This window comes from Myxozyma melibiosi, assembly GCF_037950935.1.
Source record: "Myxozyma melibiosi strain Phaff 52-87 chromosome Unknown BZA70scaffold_14, whole genome shotgun sequence".
Classification (NCBI taxonomy): domain Eukaryota; kingdom Fungi; phylum Ascomycota; class Lipomycetes; order Lipomycetales; family Lipomycetaceae; genus Myxozyma; species Myxozyma melibiosi.
Genome location: NW_027042928.1, coordinates 41,802 through 57,462, shown reverse-complemented (window position 1 = coordinate 57,462; position 15,661 = coordinate 41,802). Strand labels below are relative to the sequence as shown.

Here is a 15,661-nt window from a genome sequence, read left to right as displayed (position 1 = left end):
AGCTGCGGTCGCGGATATCAGGAAACCAGCGGACTCGAGCAGATCAGCGGGAAGAACCAGAAACAAGAGAATTTATTGTTATTTTGGCTGTTTGGCAGCAATTATGTCTGTCTGATTGACCGCTGCTGTTTAATAGTCGTCGTCGCGGTAGAATCAGACCCCTCGCTGCTCTTAACCAAGTCAATATCTCGAGATCCTCACCACCTCCGACTACATTAACAAGCAATGGGCTCCATCGCCTTGCTGACCTCGGATCTCACCAGTCTGCTCTCAGAGACAAAGCGCAGACAGACTGAGCTGCGTCAGGTGCGTCCGCTTCTTCCTTGTCTTCTGCTATCAACCTCTGCTAATCGCTGACCCTTATCGCTCCAAACAGGCATGCGAGGCTTCAATCTCTGAAATCAAAGGGCTTTCGTCTTCAGGCAAACACGAGGCTGAGATCCTTGATCGTGCGTCTTCTCTTTCTGCTCAACTACATACCCTGCCTCTCAAACTCCTACTAACTATCCTCAGACCTCGCCAGCTCGCCCTCCTTCGTCAGCCCGTTCCTGCTCGCATGCGCTGCCAAAAACGTGAAATACTCCTCAATCGCAATCCAGAGCATCCAGCGTCTCATCGCGACCAGCAGTCTCAACAAAGTATCTCCTCCCCCCTCTCCTGCCCACCCCATCTGAATCATCCCCTCTAACATCACCTCCTAGGACAACCTCGGCGCCATCCTCGCTGCTTTCCAAGACGCGCAACATCTCGGCGTCGAAGTCCAGCTCAAGATCCTGCAGACCCTACCGCCTTTGATTGAAAAATATGGCGTGTTTATCAGAGGTGATCTACTTGCGCGCGCAATCGAGCTGTGCTCCACGATGCAGAATAGTAAAATCCAGGTCGTCGTCAACACCGCTGCTGCCAGTATGTCGCTTCCTCTTATTCAGTTGTGGATCTAACGCATGGCTAACAAATTACTTATAGCCCTTCAGCAGATGTGTGTTGCCGTATTTGACGAAATCATCACCGAGGACTGTATGTATCAGACCACACCTCTCTTAACTCTTCATACGCTAACATCTCAGCCCGCGCCGCCGACATCGAACCCGAATTCGAAGTCCCGATCGATGACGGAAAGTCAATAGTCAAGATCCGACCTGCCGCGTACGATGCATTCAGAGTGTTTCAAGACATCTGCTTTCTCACCGAAGGCAACAAGCCCAAATTCGTCAAAGCGCACCAGATATCAGAGACCTTTGGCCTCGAGCTCATCGAGAGTATAATCTCAAACCACGCCACAATCTTCAACAATCATCCAGAGCAAACCTACATCCTCCGCACCTACGTCTTCCCATACATCCTCAGATCTCTCTCCGAGCGCCGCGAGTTCCCCATCATCGTCCGCGTCATCCGCGTCTTGTACCTCATCCTCCGTCGTCATCTGCCCATCGTGCCCGTCGAATGCGAGGTCGCTCTCACGCTTCTCATCCACACCCTCGATCCCGATATCGGGTCGTACTGGAAACGCGTGCTCGTCATGGAGGTCTTCCAAGGCGTCTTTGCCGAATACGCCCTCGTTCGCAGATTCTACTCCGAGTACGACTCCCAGGAAGGTCGCCAGCCCGTACTTCACCGCCTCGTCACCGCAATCAACAAGCTCTCGTGTGAAAAGCCCGCCGCTATCGGCCTGCGTCGTCTTTCGTCTTCGTTCCTCCAGCCCGGCAAGGACTCCTACGTCGGTGCGCCCAGCGAGTCGTCTGTCGCGGGCCTCTTTGGCGTCTCCGGCTCCACCGAAGTCGTCGGTCTCAGCACGCAGACTTCGTCCGTGCGCGTGCTCTGCATCGACCAGCTCGACAAGAACGACCCGCCAACCTTACCCGACACCTACCTCTATTTCCTCGCGCTCAACTGCGTAAACTCCTTCGCCGAAGGCATGACGCGCTTCCTGCTCCCGCTCTCGTTGTCCGACGCAAACTCGATGACCAAGAAAAAGTCCCAGCGCGTGACATCCGGTTCCGGAGTTGCAGCACCAGCAGGAGGAGCACCCGCTCCCGCGCAAGACGAGACGCAGAAGAAAAAGCGGGCAATCAGATACCGCGGCGCACCAATCAACCCGCTCACGCTCGAAGACCACAACCTCTACCCCGAAATCGTCGTCACCTCAAAGATCGTCAAAGACTGCTGGCCGCCTTTGCTGGCCGCTTACTCTACCTTCCTCTACGCCAAGCTCGACTCGGATCTCTACCATAACCTCGTGCGCTCGTTCCAGAAGTTCACGCAGAGCGCAGGCTTACTCCAGCTCGTCACCCCACGCGACGCGTTCCTGACCACGCTGGGAAAGGTCGCTGTGCCGTCGCATATCTTCACCGGCAACCAATCTGCTGTCTCGTCGCCGTCCGCCGAGCGACATAATAGCGGCGGTCTCTTCAACGGCCTTAGCATGGAGGCGCTAGGTGGTGCAGGCAGCGGTAGCAGTGGTGCTGGCGGCGCGGGAAGTGGTGGTGTTGGCGGCAGTGGCGCGGGTATTGGCGGAAACGCAGAGACTGCGAGCGCAGAGACTCTCTACGGTACTCTGCACGTGCGAAATCTGCTCTGCCTACGTGCCCTGCTCAATCTTGCAATCGCTCTGGGACCGACGCTAAAGTCTAGCTGGACAATCATCATCGAGACTCTCCAGCAGGCAGACATGATTCTGTACTCTGCCGGGTACCGATACTCGCAGCCGCCGCGCTCATCGACCCGAGACCTCTCTCTGGCGTCTTCAAACGGCGGGTCGTCGCCTGCTACCGCAGCTGGTGGTGCTGCAGCTGGCGGACACGCAAACGACTCCCCACCACCGGCCGGTCTGGCGAACGAAACCGGCGCGGTGGATAACGCGATTCGCAAGTTGCTCGACTGTACTCGCGATTTCCCCGACGACGCGTTCGTCGATCTCATCAATGCGCTCTGCAAGGTCTCTGCGAGCACAATTAATCTCCCACGCCATCCATCACAGCAGCAGTCACAGGAGTCGTCTGATAGTACGTCAGCTTCTACCCCATCGACGCCGAAGCGTGCACCGAGCGGCCTGCCTTATATCAAGCCGACGTACGGCGACCCGCTGTTTGCGCTGATCAAGCTCGGCGAGATTGCAGAGATGAACATCAACCGCCTTGTTTTTTCGCCCCCCGAGGCGAGTGGCTGGGACGCCTACGTGGAGTACTTCATTGAAGTCCTCTCGTGTCGCAATCTAGCGCCCTCGATCCGCATGCGCGCCGCCGAGGTTCTCAACACGACGATTTTCTCTGCGATTGTGGAAGCCAGCGGAGACAACAGCCAGGAAGACGAAGGAGGCCTAAGTCTAGTTCAGAACCGATGCCTGGTCGCGCTCGAAGAGCAAATGTACTCCTGCATCCGCCAAGGCCGGCCGGCGAGCGACATGGAGCTGACGACGAAGATGGCGGAGGCGGAGATCCAGTGCACGACGTTGAATACGCTGCATGATATCCTCGACCGGACTGGTAGCTCGCTTTCGAATGGCTGGCAGATTGTGTTTAGCGTAATCACGAGCTTTTTCGTCATGCACCACCAGGGCAAGCTTCTCCCGACCACGCGCGTGCGCGAGGGGGTTGAGATCCCTGCTGCCGAGCGGCATGGCTCGCAGACGTCGACGACGGCAACGACTACGGCGTCGAGTTACACCAAAGCTGAGAGTGAAAAGATCACAAAGCTGGTGAAAGCGGCGTTTGGTTCGCTGCAGTTAATTTGCAACGACTTCCTGGCGTCCGTGCCGCAGGAGTGTTTTATCGAGCTGATTGATTTGCTATACTACTTTTGCCATCAACCAGAAGACTTGAATATCTCGTTCACGACAATCACCTTCTTCTGGACCGTTTCTGATTTCCTGCGCACGAAGCTGACCGACAGCGGCCTAAACTCTGATTTGAGCGAGCCCTTGAAGTCGCGCGAAGATCTGCTGAGGATGGCAAAGAGCGGGAACCTGCAGGACTCGACGAGTTCGCTGTGGCTGATTTTGCTACTGCGGCTTACCGTCATCTGCTCGGACCCTCGATCGGAGGTACGCAACGGCGCGATCCAGATCTTGTTCCGCATCTTTGATAGCTACGGGCATCTTCTCGGCGTGAACTCGTGGAGCGCGTGCCTGTGGATCGTGATTTATACAGTTATGGAGGTGCGTCCGCCGCCGGTGATTTCTCCCGCGTACACGGCCGACAAGGCGGTGATGCGAGCGCACGAGGTCGAGCAGAAGCAATGGTCGGAAACGTTGTCGCTAATTTTGTCCGGTATGAGCCGGCTATACTCGACTTTCCTCTATGCGTTCCTGCGACAACCTGATTTCGAAGCCCTCTGGCGCTCGCTGCTCAAGTATTTCCAGGGCTTAGTCGCTCTGCGCCGTCCGGAGGTGACGGTGTCTGTGTTCAAGACTCTGAGCGAGATTCTGACGACGATCGAGGAAAACAAATTCGAGCTCTCGGACAAATCTGTGGAAGAAACCTGGTCGTTCTGGGCCGGTCGCGAAGCGGTGATAGCCGAGGCCGAGAGTAAAAACTCGGGCGTGATGACGCAGGAGTCGATTGCGGCCTACGTGGGCTCGTATCGGCCGCTGTTTGCGCTCGCGAGTATGGATCTGGCAAAGATCACGACGACGCTGCGGATCATGCGCAGCTGCTTGCTGTTTCCGGAACTGCCGCCGTATTTCTCGGACGTGGAGTATCTGACGCCGTTGCAGATGGCGATTATCGATGTCGTCAAGTTGATTGACGATGGTAAAGCCGCGGTTAGCAACGGCGGCGCGGGCGCGGTTGATGCGGGCGCTGCTTCAGCAGGTGTTGCCGGCACGGCATCGCTTGTTCTGAAAACATACGCCGAGTTCTCTAGTCTTGCGTTCCGGAGGGATGTTTTGAAAGCGATTCCGGAAGGCAGGAGTAAGAGCGCCAAGAAGCCGGCGTTTATCGCTGTGGCGGTCAAGTGCTTTGAGTACGTGCTCGACGTGTTTAATAGGAATGTGGATGACTTGCAGGTGTTTCGGGACGGATCTGTGGCGTTTGCATTGAAGGTGAGTTCCTGTTTCTTTATTGACTACTATTTGGAAAAAGAATGGCTAACATGTGGTGAAGACGCTGAGTATTCCGATTCACGAGAAATACAATTGCCCCGCATACGCAGGTCCGGAAGAAGGAGACCACCACTTGACACTCTGGATGCTCTCGACGCGCACATTCATCTCGATTGCCGAGCGCACTGTATCGATAATCGAAGGCGGTGCAGCCGACGTGGTGGAGGAATCTCAAAAAGTCGAGATCTGGCGCCAGATTGTGAGCGGCGCAGGCGGGATCGTCAAGTCGAACGGGCCGATCATGGGCGCGTCGGTGAAGGAGGACGAGCAGTTTGATATTTCTGCGTTTAAGCAGCTCGAGAAGGTGATTGTGCCGGCGCTCGGGGATAAGCAGGTGCCGGATGAGTTGGTGACGGAGTACATCGGCACGCTTTACGACTGCTCGTTTTTGTACATGTTGTACGGGATGCACGACGAGCGCGGGAAGAACGTCAACGAGCGGCTTGCGGACGTGTTGAAGGAGCCGTTGCTGGGAAGTACAGAGGCGTTGGAAGTGCTGGGCCGGCAGAGCATGAGCTATGTGTGCTTCGAGAGCTTGTTTACGCTGTCGCGGGTGGAGACCACGGACTCGCCTGAGCGCAGGAGACTTGCCGAGGCGGCGATTCCGTACTTGCTGCTGCGGTGCGCGCTCGTGCTGCACAGATTCGCGGCAGATCAACCGCTGCGGGGAACGATACCTGCGCCGCGGTTACAGCAGAAGGAATTAGTCTACATTCTCTCGCGTCTGCTCGAGCTGACCACGCGGCGCGGTGACGACACAACCATGACGGAGGAGGATACGAAAGAGAAGGAAGAAGAGGGGGAAGGAAAGGATGCGAATTATAGACCGCTGATGCGGCTGCTGCCGTTGCTGTCGAAGAGTATTGTGGCGAGCAAGGCGGATAGCGACGTGCTGCATCTGCTGCAGGCTGCGTTTGAGCGGATATCGACCGGGTTGGTGTAGTGTAGTGTAGTGTAGTGTAGCTGAGTTGGTTGAGTGAGAAATGTGGGTTTGTGTTTGTATTTAGTTTTACTTGTGTTGATAGCGATAGATTTCAATCCGAGAAGTTCACGATTGATTGAAGATCGAGGTCAGTGGCTGATGATACACCGCCACTATTGTTATGTAATCAGCGCCACAGTTGTAGCTTGTCTGCTATCGGAACAAACAAAGAAGCTCGAGATCGTGCGTTTGGGTGTTTGATGGAATTGACGACGCGCGAAGGATATGAAGATTTGAGATATGAGGATATGAAGAATATGCAGGGCCAGGATATTCTACGATGATGGACAACGACGGAATCAGCTATGAGGGAGGAAGGAGTGTGGACGGGGAGACATCATCAATCAAAGAAGCCCACAGCGAACAGCATCTGAGTACATCATCATCATCTACGACCACAGCGAAAACAAGAGTGAAGCGGGTGCGGAAGGAGATTGATTTAGATCCAGACACGTTTTTTAATCGCAGCAATGACACAAAGCAGCGGATGTTACTTCTGAAGCAGAAGCGGGAGGAAGAGAAGCGGGAGAAACGGCGCAAGAAGCTTCATCTGCAGGAGAAGAAGAGGAAGAAGGAGGAGAAGATGGGGAAAAAGAGTAGTTTGACAGGCGATGATATAGGCGGGATCAAGCAGAGGAGATCGTCGACGCCGAGGTCAGAGTATCATAGTGCGGCCGGCGAGGTTTCAGACTCGTCGGACGTGCTTGTGCTCGAGGAGATTTCTACTCCGCAGCCGGTGTCGCCTGCGAAGAAGGCAGCAGCGAAACTACGGAGGAAGAAGGAAGGACCGAAGCTGTCGCCGCCGCCGGGACTCACGCGGGGTCAGATCGAGACGATGAGGCATGCGATGGGCTACGAGGTCGACGACTATGTATCTCTCCCGGCTCACCATACAAGATCAACAACAACAACTACAGAAACTACCACAGTACCGCGAGTGCTAAGTCCGAATCCGGTCGTCTTCTCATCCGACGAGGAGGATGGCGGCAACACCACGACCAACAACCCCGACGGAACGGTCAAGGACCTGCTCCCAGAGATTGCCGCGCGAGCACGCGAACGAGCGCGTCAGATCGCGGCCGCGAAAGCGTCAGAAGCAGGAACGCAGCGCAACAAACACAGCGGGTTCAACGTGCTAATCAGCGTCGCGACGACCGACAACACGCGGCGGGCGTTTGAGGCCTACACCAGCACCGGAGACGTCGTAGGCGCGATGTCGCTGAACTTTACGCTGAAATCGGGGGTGCCGCTGCGACGGGCACGGATAGCGTGGGCGAGGAGATGCGGGGTGGATGAGAATCGGGTGCGGATGCTGAATAGGGCGACGTTCATGGTTGTGTATGACTCATCTACGGCGGAGGATTTGGGGGTGACGGAGGATGATCCACAGCTGGGACTTGCGATTGCGCTTGAGGAGGAGATTAAGAATCTGCAGGTGCAGCACCAGATGCAACTCGAGCAGGAGCTATTGGCCGATGACGAGGATGATGATGCTGTCCCTGTCCTCTCAGCAAAACAACGCCAGACAAGCGTCGCAGCCAGCGAGACAGACGCCAGGCCAGAGACGGAGGCGGAGACGGAAGACGAGGGTAAGTTCAAGATCTTTCTACAAGACGGCAAAGGTGAGCGCATTGTCGTCCGAGTCCGGGGCGAGTCGTCGGTGGCCGACATTGTGAAATACTACAGATCCCGCCGCCCCGAGCTCGCGGCAGGCAAGACCGTCGTGCTCTCGCTCGACGACGACGACCTCGACCCCGCCGAGCTCGTGAAAGACACCGAGCTCGAGGACGAGGTCACAATCGACGTCAAGCTGCGGTAATGTTTCTCTTTCTGGTAGTTCTCGAGAGATCAGGCGAGGGCGAGTGTGGGGCTCAGCGAATCACGTGATGTGAAAATAAGCGAGCTGAGGTTATGCACAGCCTCAGCTGACAGTGACGTCAGCGAGATGATCTGCCTATAAAGACCTGGCCTCTATCTTATCTCGAGTACTTCCTCAGTATCTACTATCTACAGTTAGCAACAGCCATGGGAAACTGCCTTTCAACCTCCTCTTCGCGCTCGACAGGGTCGCCCTCATTCTCAGACAAGCGACGGATGTCGACCACCTCGTCGGTCTCAAACGTACCCCGCGAACGCCGCCGGTCGCTCGCCCCGATCCCGTCTGCGGACCCGTCGATGCAGCGGCCTGTTTTCCAGCAACCTGATCTGAGCAGGCACAAGAGCCGTCATTAGTCGCAAATAGCTCTGCTTGGCGGTGTGGTGGCGAATGGGCGCTGATGAGTACGGCGAATCGACCTTGTGGGTAGATATACAATACATCCCCACAAGGTTCTCTCACTTTTTTCTCTTTTTCTCTTTTTAGTTTCGACTTGTTCCTATTATTGGGATTGGGATTTGGCAGCATCATGAAACGATCATATGATTTAGTCCAGAGTAATTATGAAAAAGGACGTTGTTGTGTTTGTGTTTGTGGTTAAAAAGAGGCCGGCCCGCTTTCGTATCGCAGCTTTTTAGTTTACTATAGTAATGACAATATAGTTATAATAAACCAAAGTAGTTCCTATTGAATTTTGTTATAATAAACCAAACCAGTCTTGTTTATTTCTCGTATCCCTACACTGTCCCGCTATTAAATCATACACACAAAAACAAACTTATATCACTATACTTATTCACATTTTCTCACACAAACTAAGGCTTTCCACCAGCCGCGGTATGACCCTCAACCTCTGCATCGACAGCACCCTCGGCCGGCATCTCTGGCATCAGGTTCTCCATGGCGATCGAGTCTGTGACGCCGGCTTCGAGATCAGCCGGATCGGTTGAGTGCAGCTGCGCGTATTTCTGAGCCCGCTTTCGTTCCAGGAGGCCTAGGAAGTGTTAGCTTTGCAGTTAAGAAAGTGCGAATGGAAGAAGGAGTTACGTTTGTGGTAGAATGTGGAGATTAGAAGGGCGAGCGATGAACCGAGGACGTTGGCCTGGATGCTGTCAGTAATGCACTTTGTACACATTATGCCATTGAGGAGATCACTGCGACAAGTACATACCAAAATATCATACCAGTCAAATACCCGATACTAAACTAAAGTCAGCACAGCTCACAAAACACAGCACAAATGCGAGATGAGGAGACCTTGACGATAGCAGCCTGAACGAGCTCGGATCCCACACCACCGAGGACGACGCAGACGAGAAAAGTGGCGTTGACGAGCCTTCGCCGTGTTGTGTCGACAACCCAATAAAACGATGTCTGTTGGTTTGCAGTACGCAGTGTCAGTCGGTTGGTGTCCCGGGGGTAGTTCGGCATGTGAACGTACGGTGAGGAGAAAGAAGAAGGTGAAATGCAGGACTTTGTCGTGCTCGAACTGGATCGGCGCAAATCCGAGATACAGAGTGATCAATGCAAGCACAATGAACACTGTAACAACACATAGACGAAGAATCGAAGTAGTTAGCATATATCTGTCGACAGATCATGGATCATCGTGAATCTACTCCCCCCCTACTCCACCCCACTCCGTTCGCCCTCAATCGGCAAATCGACACAAAAAACGTACCCGCCAAAAAGCTCTTTCTGATCCTCATAATTTGCTGCTGTGAGTATCCTGTTGTTCAGTAGTAGTCAAGAAACTAGAAAGAGGAAGATGAACAGATCGGTCGACCTTCCGTCCCAGAGCCGAGCAGAGCAGCCAGTTGCCCGCTTTCGGTTCATATTAGTCATTGATTAGTAATGATAATTTAACCTTTCATTGTTCTCCAGCTCGGATTTGATGCTCGGAACTGCGTCTTGTCTTTGCGTCTTTTGCTGTTGTTTATTACTTATGATATGGAGGGTGGTATTCTGCTGAATAGCAGGTGTATTTCTGACAATACTAGCTGTATACCGACCATAACAGGCAGGCAGCAGAAAGACTCTCGTAACAGCCGTACACAACAGACCAGGCTGTTGGAACACCGCTTCCGCCTCGTGTTTCATTCCTTTATCAGATCTGCGCTCGTTGTGTCTCTTCATTGTATTCGTTGTTGCTGTTATTTTGGTATATGTACTGTGTTCTTGGATAAAGCAGTATGGATACAAATGCATCAATACAAATGCATTCAGCTCATGGTCGCATCTTCTGGCATCAACAGCTTGTGGGTCTCCGCATCTCAATCGACCCCAACGCTCCTTGGCGTATCTGGATTTGGATTTCCCGTAAAAGAACTGAATCGCGTATTGATTTCTTTTCTCTGCCAATAATCGTGTAGTAAGCAGTCGCTGCTCAGAGGAGGCAGCAATCATGATCCTCCTCGTCGTCCTCTTCTGTTCTGTCCTCAGATCAACCAAATACTATGACGGCAGACAGATACAGACGCCGTAGACCCCGGCGCCCTGCAAAGCCCATCCTCTCTCTTCTCGCGTTCCTTGTAACATTCACCTTCTTCTCCACCTTCTTCTTCTCCTCCTACTTCTCCTCCTCCGCCCGCACGCGCTCTCGCCTCGCAAAGGCAGCTTTCAACGAAACCCTCGGCTTTGGCGATATAATCTACATCAGCATGCCGTCTCGCACCGACCGCCAAGATGCAATGACCTTACTTGCGTCCTGGTCCGGCTTGATACTACACCATTTCCCGGGCGTGGACGGCGCCTCGATCGAGAGGAAAGCAAGACCGGATCATACACCGGACGACATGCCGCTCAGCGCATTGGGGTGCTGGAGAGCACATGCGAATGTCTGGCGGCATTTTCTGAGTACGAACCTCGAGACAGTACTCGTACTCGAGGATGATGTACTTCTCCCCTCTGTTGTTTCCTTTACTTCTCGCCTCCTGCTTACATATTTCTACTTCTAGCTCGACTGGGACGTCAACATCCACGAGATCTTCGAGCTCTTCTCGCTATACATGCAGTCCAACACCCTCCGCACCACCCCTCCCCCCCATCACGAGACCGAGTCTGCTCCATACGGCCTGGACTGGGACATTCTAAACCTCGGGCAATGCTACAACCAGCCCAATGCAGACCGTCTCGACCTCTTTGCGACCTACAAAGACCCGTACCTACCATCCTCACTGGACAGCGTTTTCGTTGACATGCGCATGATGATGCAGCAGTTCAAGCTCTCGCCTGAAGATATGCAGACAAACAGGGTTGTCAGTCCCTCATGGCAACCCACCTGCACGATGGCCTACGCACTCACCCGCTCCGGTGCGCAGCGCATGCTGTTCCACAGCTCCTACGCAGGCCTGCACGAACCGGTCGACCTCGAAATCATCTCGCACGCGCAGTCTGGCAAGATCAAGGGTTATGACTTGACGCCTCCTCCGTTTAATGCCTGGCGTACGGACGGGCAGAAGGACTCGGACAATAATGCGTTGAATAGCAGACGGGCGCAGTCGCTGCACGGGAAGGGGAATTTGGGCGGGTATAGCTTGAATATAGGAACGAGCGTCCGACGGGAGATTGCTTTGGAGATGGCGAGGTTTGATAATTGGCATGATCTCAGCACTGCACATCCTGTATCAGACAGCAGATGATTGCAAATACAGAGAATCAATATCAATAAGTAAATAGTAAACCAACTGTAAAAACAGTCTTAAACACCGCAGTCAGGTTAGCAGCCCTGAGTGGCCGCACGAGGTTCACCGCAACGCGCATGTGGCAACTCAAAATTATCGCACATCGCCCTGCTCGTCCATGTTTCCAGATATCCGCTTCTACCAAGACAAAAATAGACTGCTGTAGAGCAAACAAGAGCGCAGAAAACAATGCTGGCTCGGCTCGTGGGCCGCAAGTTCAAGGCGTTCAACCTGCAGACCGTCTGCGTCGCCGCGGCTCTGCTCTGCCTGTCCATCCTCACCTTGACCCATGTGCTCACCGACAGCAGCTACCAGGAGTATCTGCGCAAGGCCAGGATCGCGAGAGCAGCGCAGAACGAGACGCTTGGGTTTGGAGAGATCGTCTATATCAGCATGCCCCACCGCACAGACAGACAGGACGCAATGAATCTGCTCGCGTCGTGGACCGGTATCCGGCTCAGGCATCTGCCTGGCGTGGACGGCAGCAAGATTGACGAGAAAGCAAAGCCGGACTTTACGCCTGAGGATATGACGACCAGTGTACTTGGATGCTGGAGAGCCCATGCGAACGCGTGGCGCGAGATGCTGGACTCGAAAGTTGAGACCATGCTGGTGTTAGAAGATGATGTGCGTATATTCCACCGTGCTCAACTGAATGACAACTCCAGACTAACTCTGATAGATCGACTGGGACGTAAACATCCACGACATAATGGAACGCTTCTCGTTCCAGATGCAAAACAACTCGTTACGAACCCACGTCATCACCCCGCACGAACGCGACTCTGCTCCCTACGGCCTCGACTGGGACCTCATCAACATGGGCCAATGCTACAACCACGCGAACCCGGACCGTCCCGACCTATTCATAACCTACCCCGACCCGACCGCGCCTCCGATCGACTCTCTCTCAAACAGCATCAAGCAATTCCTCGAGTTCTTCAAAGTCACCCGCGACGAAATGGAGTCAAAGAGACTCATCTCCCCGTCCTTCCACCCCATCTGCACAATGGCCTACGCACTCACCCGCCGCGGCGCACAACGCCTCCTTCTCCACAGCTCTTACGCTGGTCTCCACGGGCCCGTCGACCTTGAAATCAGCGACCACGCGGGAAACGGCAAGATCCACGCCTACGACCTCTCCCCCCCGCCTTTCAACTCCTGGCGCGTCGACGGCAAGAAGGACTCCGACAACAACGCGCGGCAGGACCCGGAGCTGACAATCTCCGGAACGGGAAATCTTGGTGGCAGAAGTATGAATCTGAGGACGAGCGCGAGAAAGGATATGGTGAGACGGTTGACGATCGATAATTGGCGGGATTATGATGTTACGCATCCGATTGTGCGGAACTATGCGGTGCCGCCTGCGTATAACGACGATAATCAGCTCAGCGTAGAGCCTTTGTAGATTGCTTCTATGCTTCTGTTAGTTTTGGTTGGTTTGGATAAAGTAATTTGATATAGACATGAAATAGGACATGAAATAGAATAGACATCGCAGCCAAAACCCTACAAAACTCCAATTGACTTTAGCAACTCAAAATTTCCTGCCATATCCACCACCATCCCCTCTACAGCTGCATTTCACATCTTCTAATGAACGACACACATGCAGCCACGATCTCGCTGATAGAACGCCAGTTCCTACAACTCGTGCCTGCCTCGCGCTTCCAGTTCGCGCTGCCGAGTAGCGCTACCTCAGCAGAGATCAAGTACGATGCGGTTTGCGATCTCGAGGTTCAGCAGGAGGTTTACTCCAGAGTATGTGCTTTTCTGTTGTTTTGATGAGACGAGGTAAACAGTGCTGACGGTGTTAGGTTCTGGAACCGGCTGAGGGGAGAGGAATTGCGCCTGCGTATATCGTCGCGATCGTCAAGGCGATGGTTGCTGTCATTGAGAACGCCGGGGTAGATATCCACCACAACTTCGCAATCAACCACAACTAACTAGATGCTGACGCCCGCGACACAGGAAGAAGTCGACGGCGACGTCTTCATGCTCATGATCAACCTCCTCCGCCACCCTACACCGCCCGTCCCTCCTCCCGGCCCGGTGACCTACAAGTTCCTCGACACCTCAATCACAATCACCGAGACCCGCAACCTCATCTCCGGCTACGGCACCACCGGCTTCAGAACATGGGAAGCCTCCCTCGCGCTCGGAGAGTACATCATCAGCCAACACCTGCTACCTTCCACATCCCCAGACCGCGCACTCGACCTCTCGTCAAAACGCGTGCTCGAGCTCGGCGCGGGCACGGGATTCGCAAGCATCCTCTGCGCAAAACTAGGCAGCAGACTTGCCGTCGCTACCGACGGCTTTGAGGAGGTCGTTCTACGCATGCGCGGGATTCTGGAGAGTAATCAGGTCGAAGAGCTCGTTGAGACGCGGGTTTATAAATGGGGTAATTCGAGCGGGATCGAGACTGGAAGTGTTCTTGAAAAGGAAAGCAGAGAGGAGGAATATGTCTACAACGAGCCTGTGGATTTGATCTTGGGAGCCGATATCGTACGTCTTTCTTTTGTTCAAATGAGCTCTACAGAAATACTGACTACATGTAGACATTCGATGCCGAAGGATGCAACCTACTCGTATCCTCTTTCGACCAACTCGAGCGTCAGAACCCATCCGTGCAGATCTTGATTTCAGCCACGATCCGAAACGAGGAGACAATCGCTGCATTCGAAACCTATCTGGCCGAGAAGAACTTTGCCTTTACCGTCATCCCCGCCAACCCCCATCCTAAATGGTTCTTTTACGATGCAGTCCCCGAGATCCGTATATATTCGCTATATCGAGCAACAAAATGATAATAAACAAAGCAAGATTAGCAACCCAGATCATTGAGACGATGCAGATCTGGAAAGGTTGATAGCCGCCGTCCGAGACTCGACTGCTTTCCCAACCGCTTCTCTCACGCGAGGATGACTTCGCAGTTTCTGCTCCACAAGCTGCTGATGCAACTGTCTTTTGAAATACAGCTCGTCTGCCGCATTCGCGCTCCCTCTCGGCGACGGCACCAAAAACGGCTGCGTCTGCGCCGAAAACATAGCCGTCGCCTCCTTCTCGACCACGGCGGCCGTAGTCGAGAGTCTGTTGAGCATGACTGTCATCAGCTCGTGGTCTTGCTGGAGCTGCGTCGCCAGGTCGGGATATCTTGGGAACAGAACCGGGCCGAGTTGCGAGCCGGCGATTGTTATTTGGATCAGTAATCTGCGGGTTATCGACGAGAGCTCGTGGATCGTGATTGGATATGAAAAGAATGCGGAGATTCGCTCCTGTGCTCCGCTGTGGGTTAACAGCCAGAGCTCGATCACGCACTCCACCGCCAGAGCATAGAATCTCCACTAGACACAACGTTAGACTGTAGCAGAGCCAATTGAACTAGAAGAACATACATAACCCCCCTCGCGAATTCCAATCCACGACAACACCACTAACGCCAGCAAACTGATCGCATACTGCGGCATCGACGCCCTCAGTCCCTGCCAGATGTAATCTCCGGGAGTCTTGACCCCCATCCACCCCAGCGACTCGCTTCCAAACCGATCGTACGCAAACCTCTTCACCGGATCCAGCAGTGTTTCCTTTGCGCTATTGATCAGCATCCACGGACGTCCATCGTCTCCTGGCCCGACCTTGTCGGGATACACCCGTCTACTGAGCTCGCGAAACGCGCGCGTAATCGCCTTCGCGTCCGCATCGAGCGGGACCCCCAGCACCGTGTAGGAATTCCCTTGCTCAAGCACCTCTGCTATTATCTTGTACGTCGAGTAGGCAAAGTACGCTGCAATCACGAGCGCGTACGAGATCCGTTGATCTCTGCGATGTTTTGGGGTTCCGGGGCGCGGCACATCGGCCGGATTGCTGCTGTAGACTGTTTTGTAGTAATATGACTGCAAAGTCGAGGAAACCACCCGTGGCAGAGTCAGCCAGGCAATGTATGAGCCGAGCTGGGTTACGAGCATTGCACCGGGCTGTGTTGGTTGTTGGCTGCGTGGTAACAAGTTCGTGAAGTCGGG

At 54.0% G+C, this 15,661-nt stretch overlaps 7 protein-coding genes across 7 annotated transcripts; 5 read left to right on the top strand and 2 right to left on the bottom strand.

Annotated features, from left to right (window-relative positions):
- The first annotated feature begins 8 nt into the window (after nucleotides 1-8).
- Nucleotides 9-6,192, top strand: BZA70DRAFT_86340 (uncharacterized protein). Its single transcript, XM_064915484.1, has 7 exons — nucleotides 9-306; nucleotides 377-449; nucleotides 514-638; nucleotides 702-906; nucleotides 967-1,017; nucleotides 1,068-5,038; nucleotides 5,100-6,192. The coding sequence occupies exons 1-7, from the start codon at nucleotides 226-228 to the stop codon at nucleotides 6,039-6,041; spliced, it is 5,448 nt and encodes a 1,815-aa protein (XP_064765930.1). The 5' UTR covers nucleotides 9-225; the 3' UTR covers nucleotides 6,042-6,192.
- A 1-nt stretch (nucleotide 6,193) lies between these two features.
- BZA70DRAFT_86341 (uncharacterized protein) lies at nucleotides 6,194-8,047 on the top strand. The gene has a single exon (XM_064915485.1). The coding sequence runs from the start codon at nucleotides 6,361-6,363 to the stop codon at nucleotides 7,897-7,899; it is 1,539 nt and encodes a 512-aa protein (XP_064765929.1). The 5' UTR covers nucleotides 6,194-6,360; the 3' UTR covers nucleotides 7,900-8,047.
- A 587-nt stretch (nucleotides 8,048-8,634) lies between these two features.
- On the bottom strand, nucleotides 8,635-9,744 carry BZA70DRAFT_284252 (uncharacterized protein). The gene is made up of 6 exons (XM_064913575.1): nucleotides 9,638-9,744; nucleotides 9,398-9,498; nucleotides 9,214-9,330; nucleotides 9,128-9,157; nucleotides 9,004-9,058; nucleotides 8,635-8,950 (listed from the first exon to the last, which is right to left on the bottom strand). The coding sequence occupies exons 1-6, from the start codon at nucleotides 9,663-9,665 to the stop codon at nucleotides 8,772-8,774; spliced, it is 510 nt and encodes a 169-aa protein (XP_064765928.1). The 5' UTR covers nucleotides 9,666-9,744; the 3' UTR covers nucleotides 8,635-8,771.
- Nucleotides 9,745-9,975: 231 nt separating this feature from the next.
- BZA70DRAFT_86495 (LPS glycosyltransferase) lies at nucleotides 9,976-11,636 on the top strand. The gene is made up of 2 exons (XM_064915488.1): nucleotides 9,976-10,850; nucleotides 10,914-11,636. Exons 1-2 carry the CDS (start codon nucleotides 10,413-10,415, stop codon nucleotides 11,595-11,597), a joined length of 1,122 nt encoding a protein of 373 aa, XP_064765927.1. The 5' UTR covers nucleotides 9,976-10,412; the 3' UTR covers nucleotides 11,598-11,636.
- A 1-nt stretch (nucleotide 11,637) lies between these two features.
- On the top strand, nucleotides 11,638-13,168 carry BZA70DRAFT_86345 (uncharacterized protein). Its single transcript, XM_064915486.1, has 2 exons — nucleotides 11,638-12,266; nucleotides 12,322-13,168. The coding sequence occupies exons 1-2, from the start codon at nucleotides 11,829-11,831 to the stop codon at nucleotides 13,045-13,047; spliced, it is 1,164 nt and encodes a 387-aa protein (XP_064765926.1). The 5' UTR covers nucleotides 11,638-11,828; the 3' UTR covers nucleotides 13,048-13,168.
- Nucleotide 13,169: 1 nt separating this feature from the next.
- Nucleotides 13,170-14,595, top strand: BZA70DRAFT_86346 (uncharacterized protein). The gene is made up of 4 exons (XM_064915487.1): nucleotides 13,170-13,400; nucleotides 13,457-13,546; nucleotides 13,611-14,147; nucleotides 14,201-14,595. The coding sequence occupies exons 1-4, from the start codon at nucleotides 13,236-13,238 to the stop codon at nucleotides 14,447-14,449; spliced, it is 1,041 nt and encodes a 346-aa protein (XP_064765925.1). The 5' UTR covers nucleotides 13,170-13,235; the 3' UTR covers nucleotides 14,450-14,595.
- On the bottom strand, nucleotides 14,480-15,607 carry BZA70DRAFT_291701 (uncharacterized protein; the record flags this gene model as incomplete). The annotated part of the gene is made up of 2 exons (XM_064914320.1): nucleotides 14,480-14,986; nucleotides 15,038-15,607. 2 exons carry the CDS (start codon nucleotides 15,605-15,607, stop codon nucleotides 14,480-14,482), a joined length of 1,077 nt encoding a protein of 358 aa, XP_064765924.1.
- Between the last annotated feature and the right edge of the window lie 54 nt (nucleotides 15,608-15,661).

What these genes read in the sequence shown, in the direction of transcription:
- BZA70DRAFT_86340 (XM_064915484.1), top strand. Translation starts at nt 226, where the DNA reads ATGGGCTCCATCGCCTTGCTGACCTCGGATCTCACCAGTCTGCTCTCA. An exon ending in GACAGACTGAGCTGCGTCAG is followed by an intron (nt 307 to 376) that starts GTGCGTCCGCTT and finishes CGCTCCAAACAG; the next exon opens with GCATGCGAGGCTTCAATCTC. An exon ending in CGTCAACACCGCTGCTGCCA is followed by an intron (nt 907 to 966) that starts GTATGTCGCTTC and finishes AATTACTTATAG; the next exon opens with CCCTTCAGCAGATGTGTGTT.
- BZA70DRAFT_86341 (XM_064915485.1), top strand. Translation starts at nt 6,361, where the DNA reads ATGATGGACAACGACGGAATCAGCTATGAGGGAGGAAGGAGTGTGGAC.
- BZA70DRAFT_284252 (XM_064913575.1), bottom strand. Translation starts at nt 9,665, where the DNA reads ATGAGGATCAGAAAGAGCTTTTTGGCGG. An exon ending in CAGAAAGAGCTTTTTGGCGG is followed by an intron (nt 9,499 to 9,637) that starts GTACGTTTTTTG and finishes GTGTTGTTACAG; the next exon opens with TGTTCATTGTGCTTGCATTG. An exon ending in TTGACTGGTATGATATTTTG is followed by an intron (nt 9,059 to 9,127) that starts GTATGTACTTGT and finishes GACAGCATCCAG; the next exon opens with GCCAACGTCCTCGGTTCATC.
- BZA70DRAFT_86495 (XM_064915488.1), top strand. Translation starts at nt 10,413, where the DNA reads ATGACGGCAGACAGATACAGACGCCGTAGACCCCGGCGCCCTGCAAAG. An exon ending in TACTCGTACTCGAGGATGAT is followed by an intron (nt 10,851 to 10,913) that starts GTACTTCTCCCC and finishes TTCTACTTCTAG; the next exon opens with CTCGACTGGGACGTCAACAT.
- BZA70DRAFT_86345 (XM_064915486.1), top strand. Translation starts at nt 11,829, where the DNA reads ATGCTGGCTCGGCTCGTGGGCCGCAAGTTCAAGGCGTTCAACCTGCAG. An exon ending in TGCTGGTGTTAGAAGATGAT is followed by an intron (nt 12,267 to 12,321) that starts GTGCGTATATTC and finishes TAACTCTGATAG; the next exon opens with ATCGACTGGGACGTAAACAT.
- BZA70DRAFT_86346 (XM_064915487.1), top strand. Translation starts at nt 13,236, where the DNA reads ATGAACGACACACATGCAGCCACGATCTCGCTGATAGAACGCCAGTTC. An exon ending in AGCAGGAGGTTTACTCCAGA is followed by an intron (nt 13,401 to 13,456) that starts GTATGTGCTTTT and finishes TGACGGTGTTAG; the next exon opens with GTTCTGGAACCGGCTGAGGG. An exon ending in TGATCTTGGGAGCCGATATC is followed by an intron (nt 14,148 to 14,200) that starts GTACGTCTTTCT and finishes GACTACATGTAG; the next exon opens with ACATTCGATGCCGAAGGATG.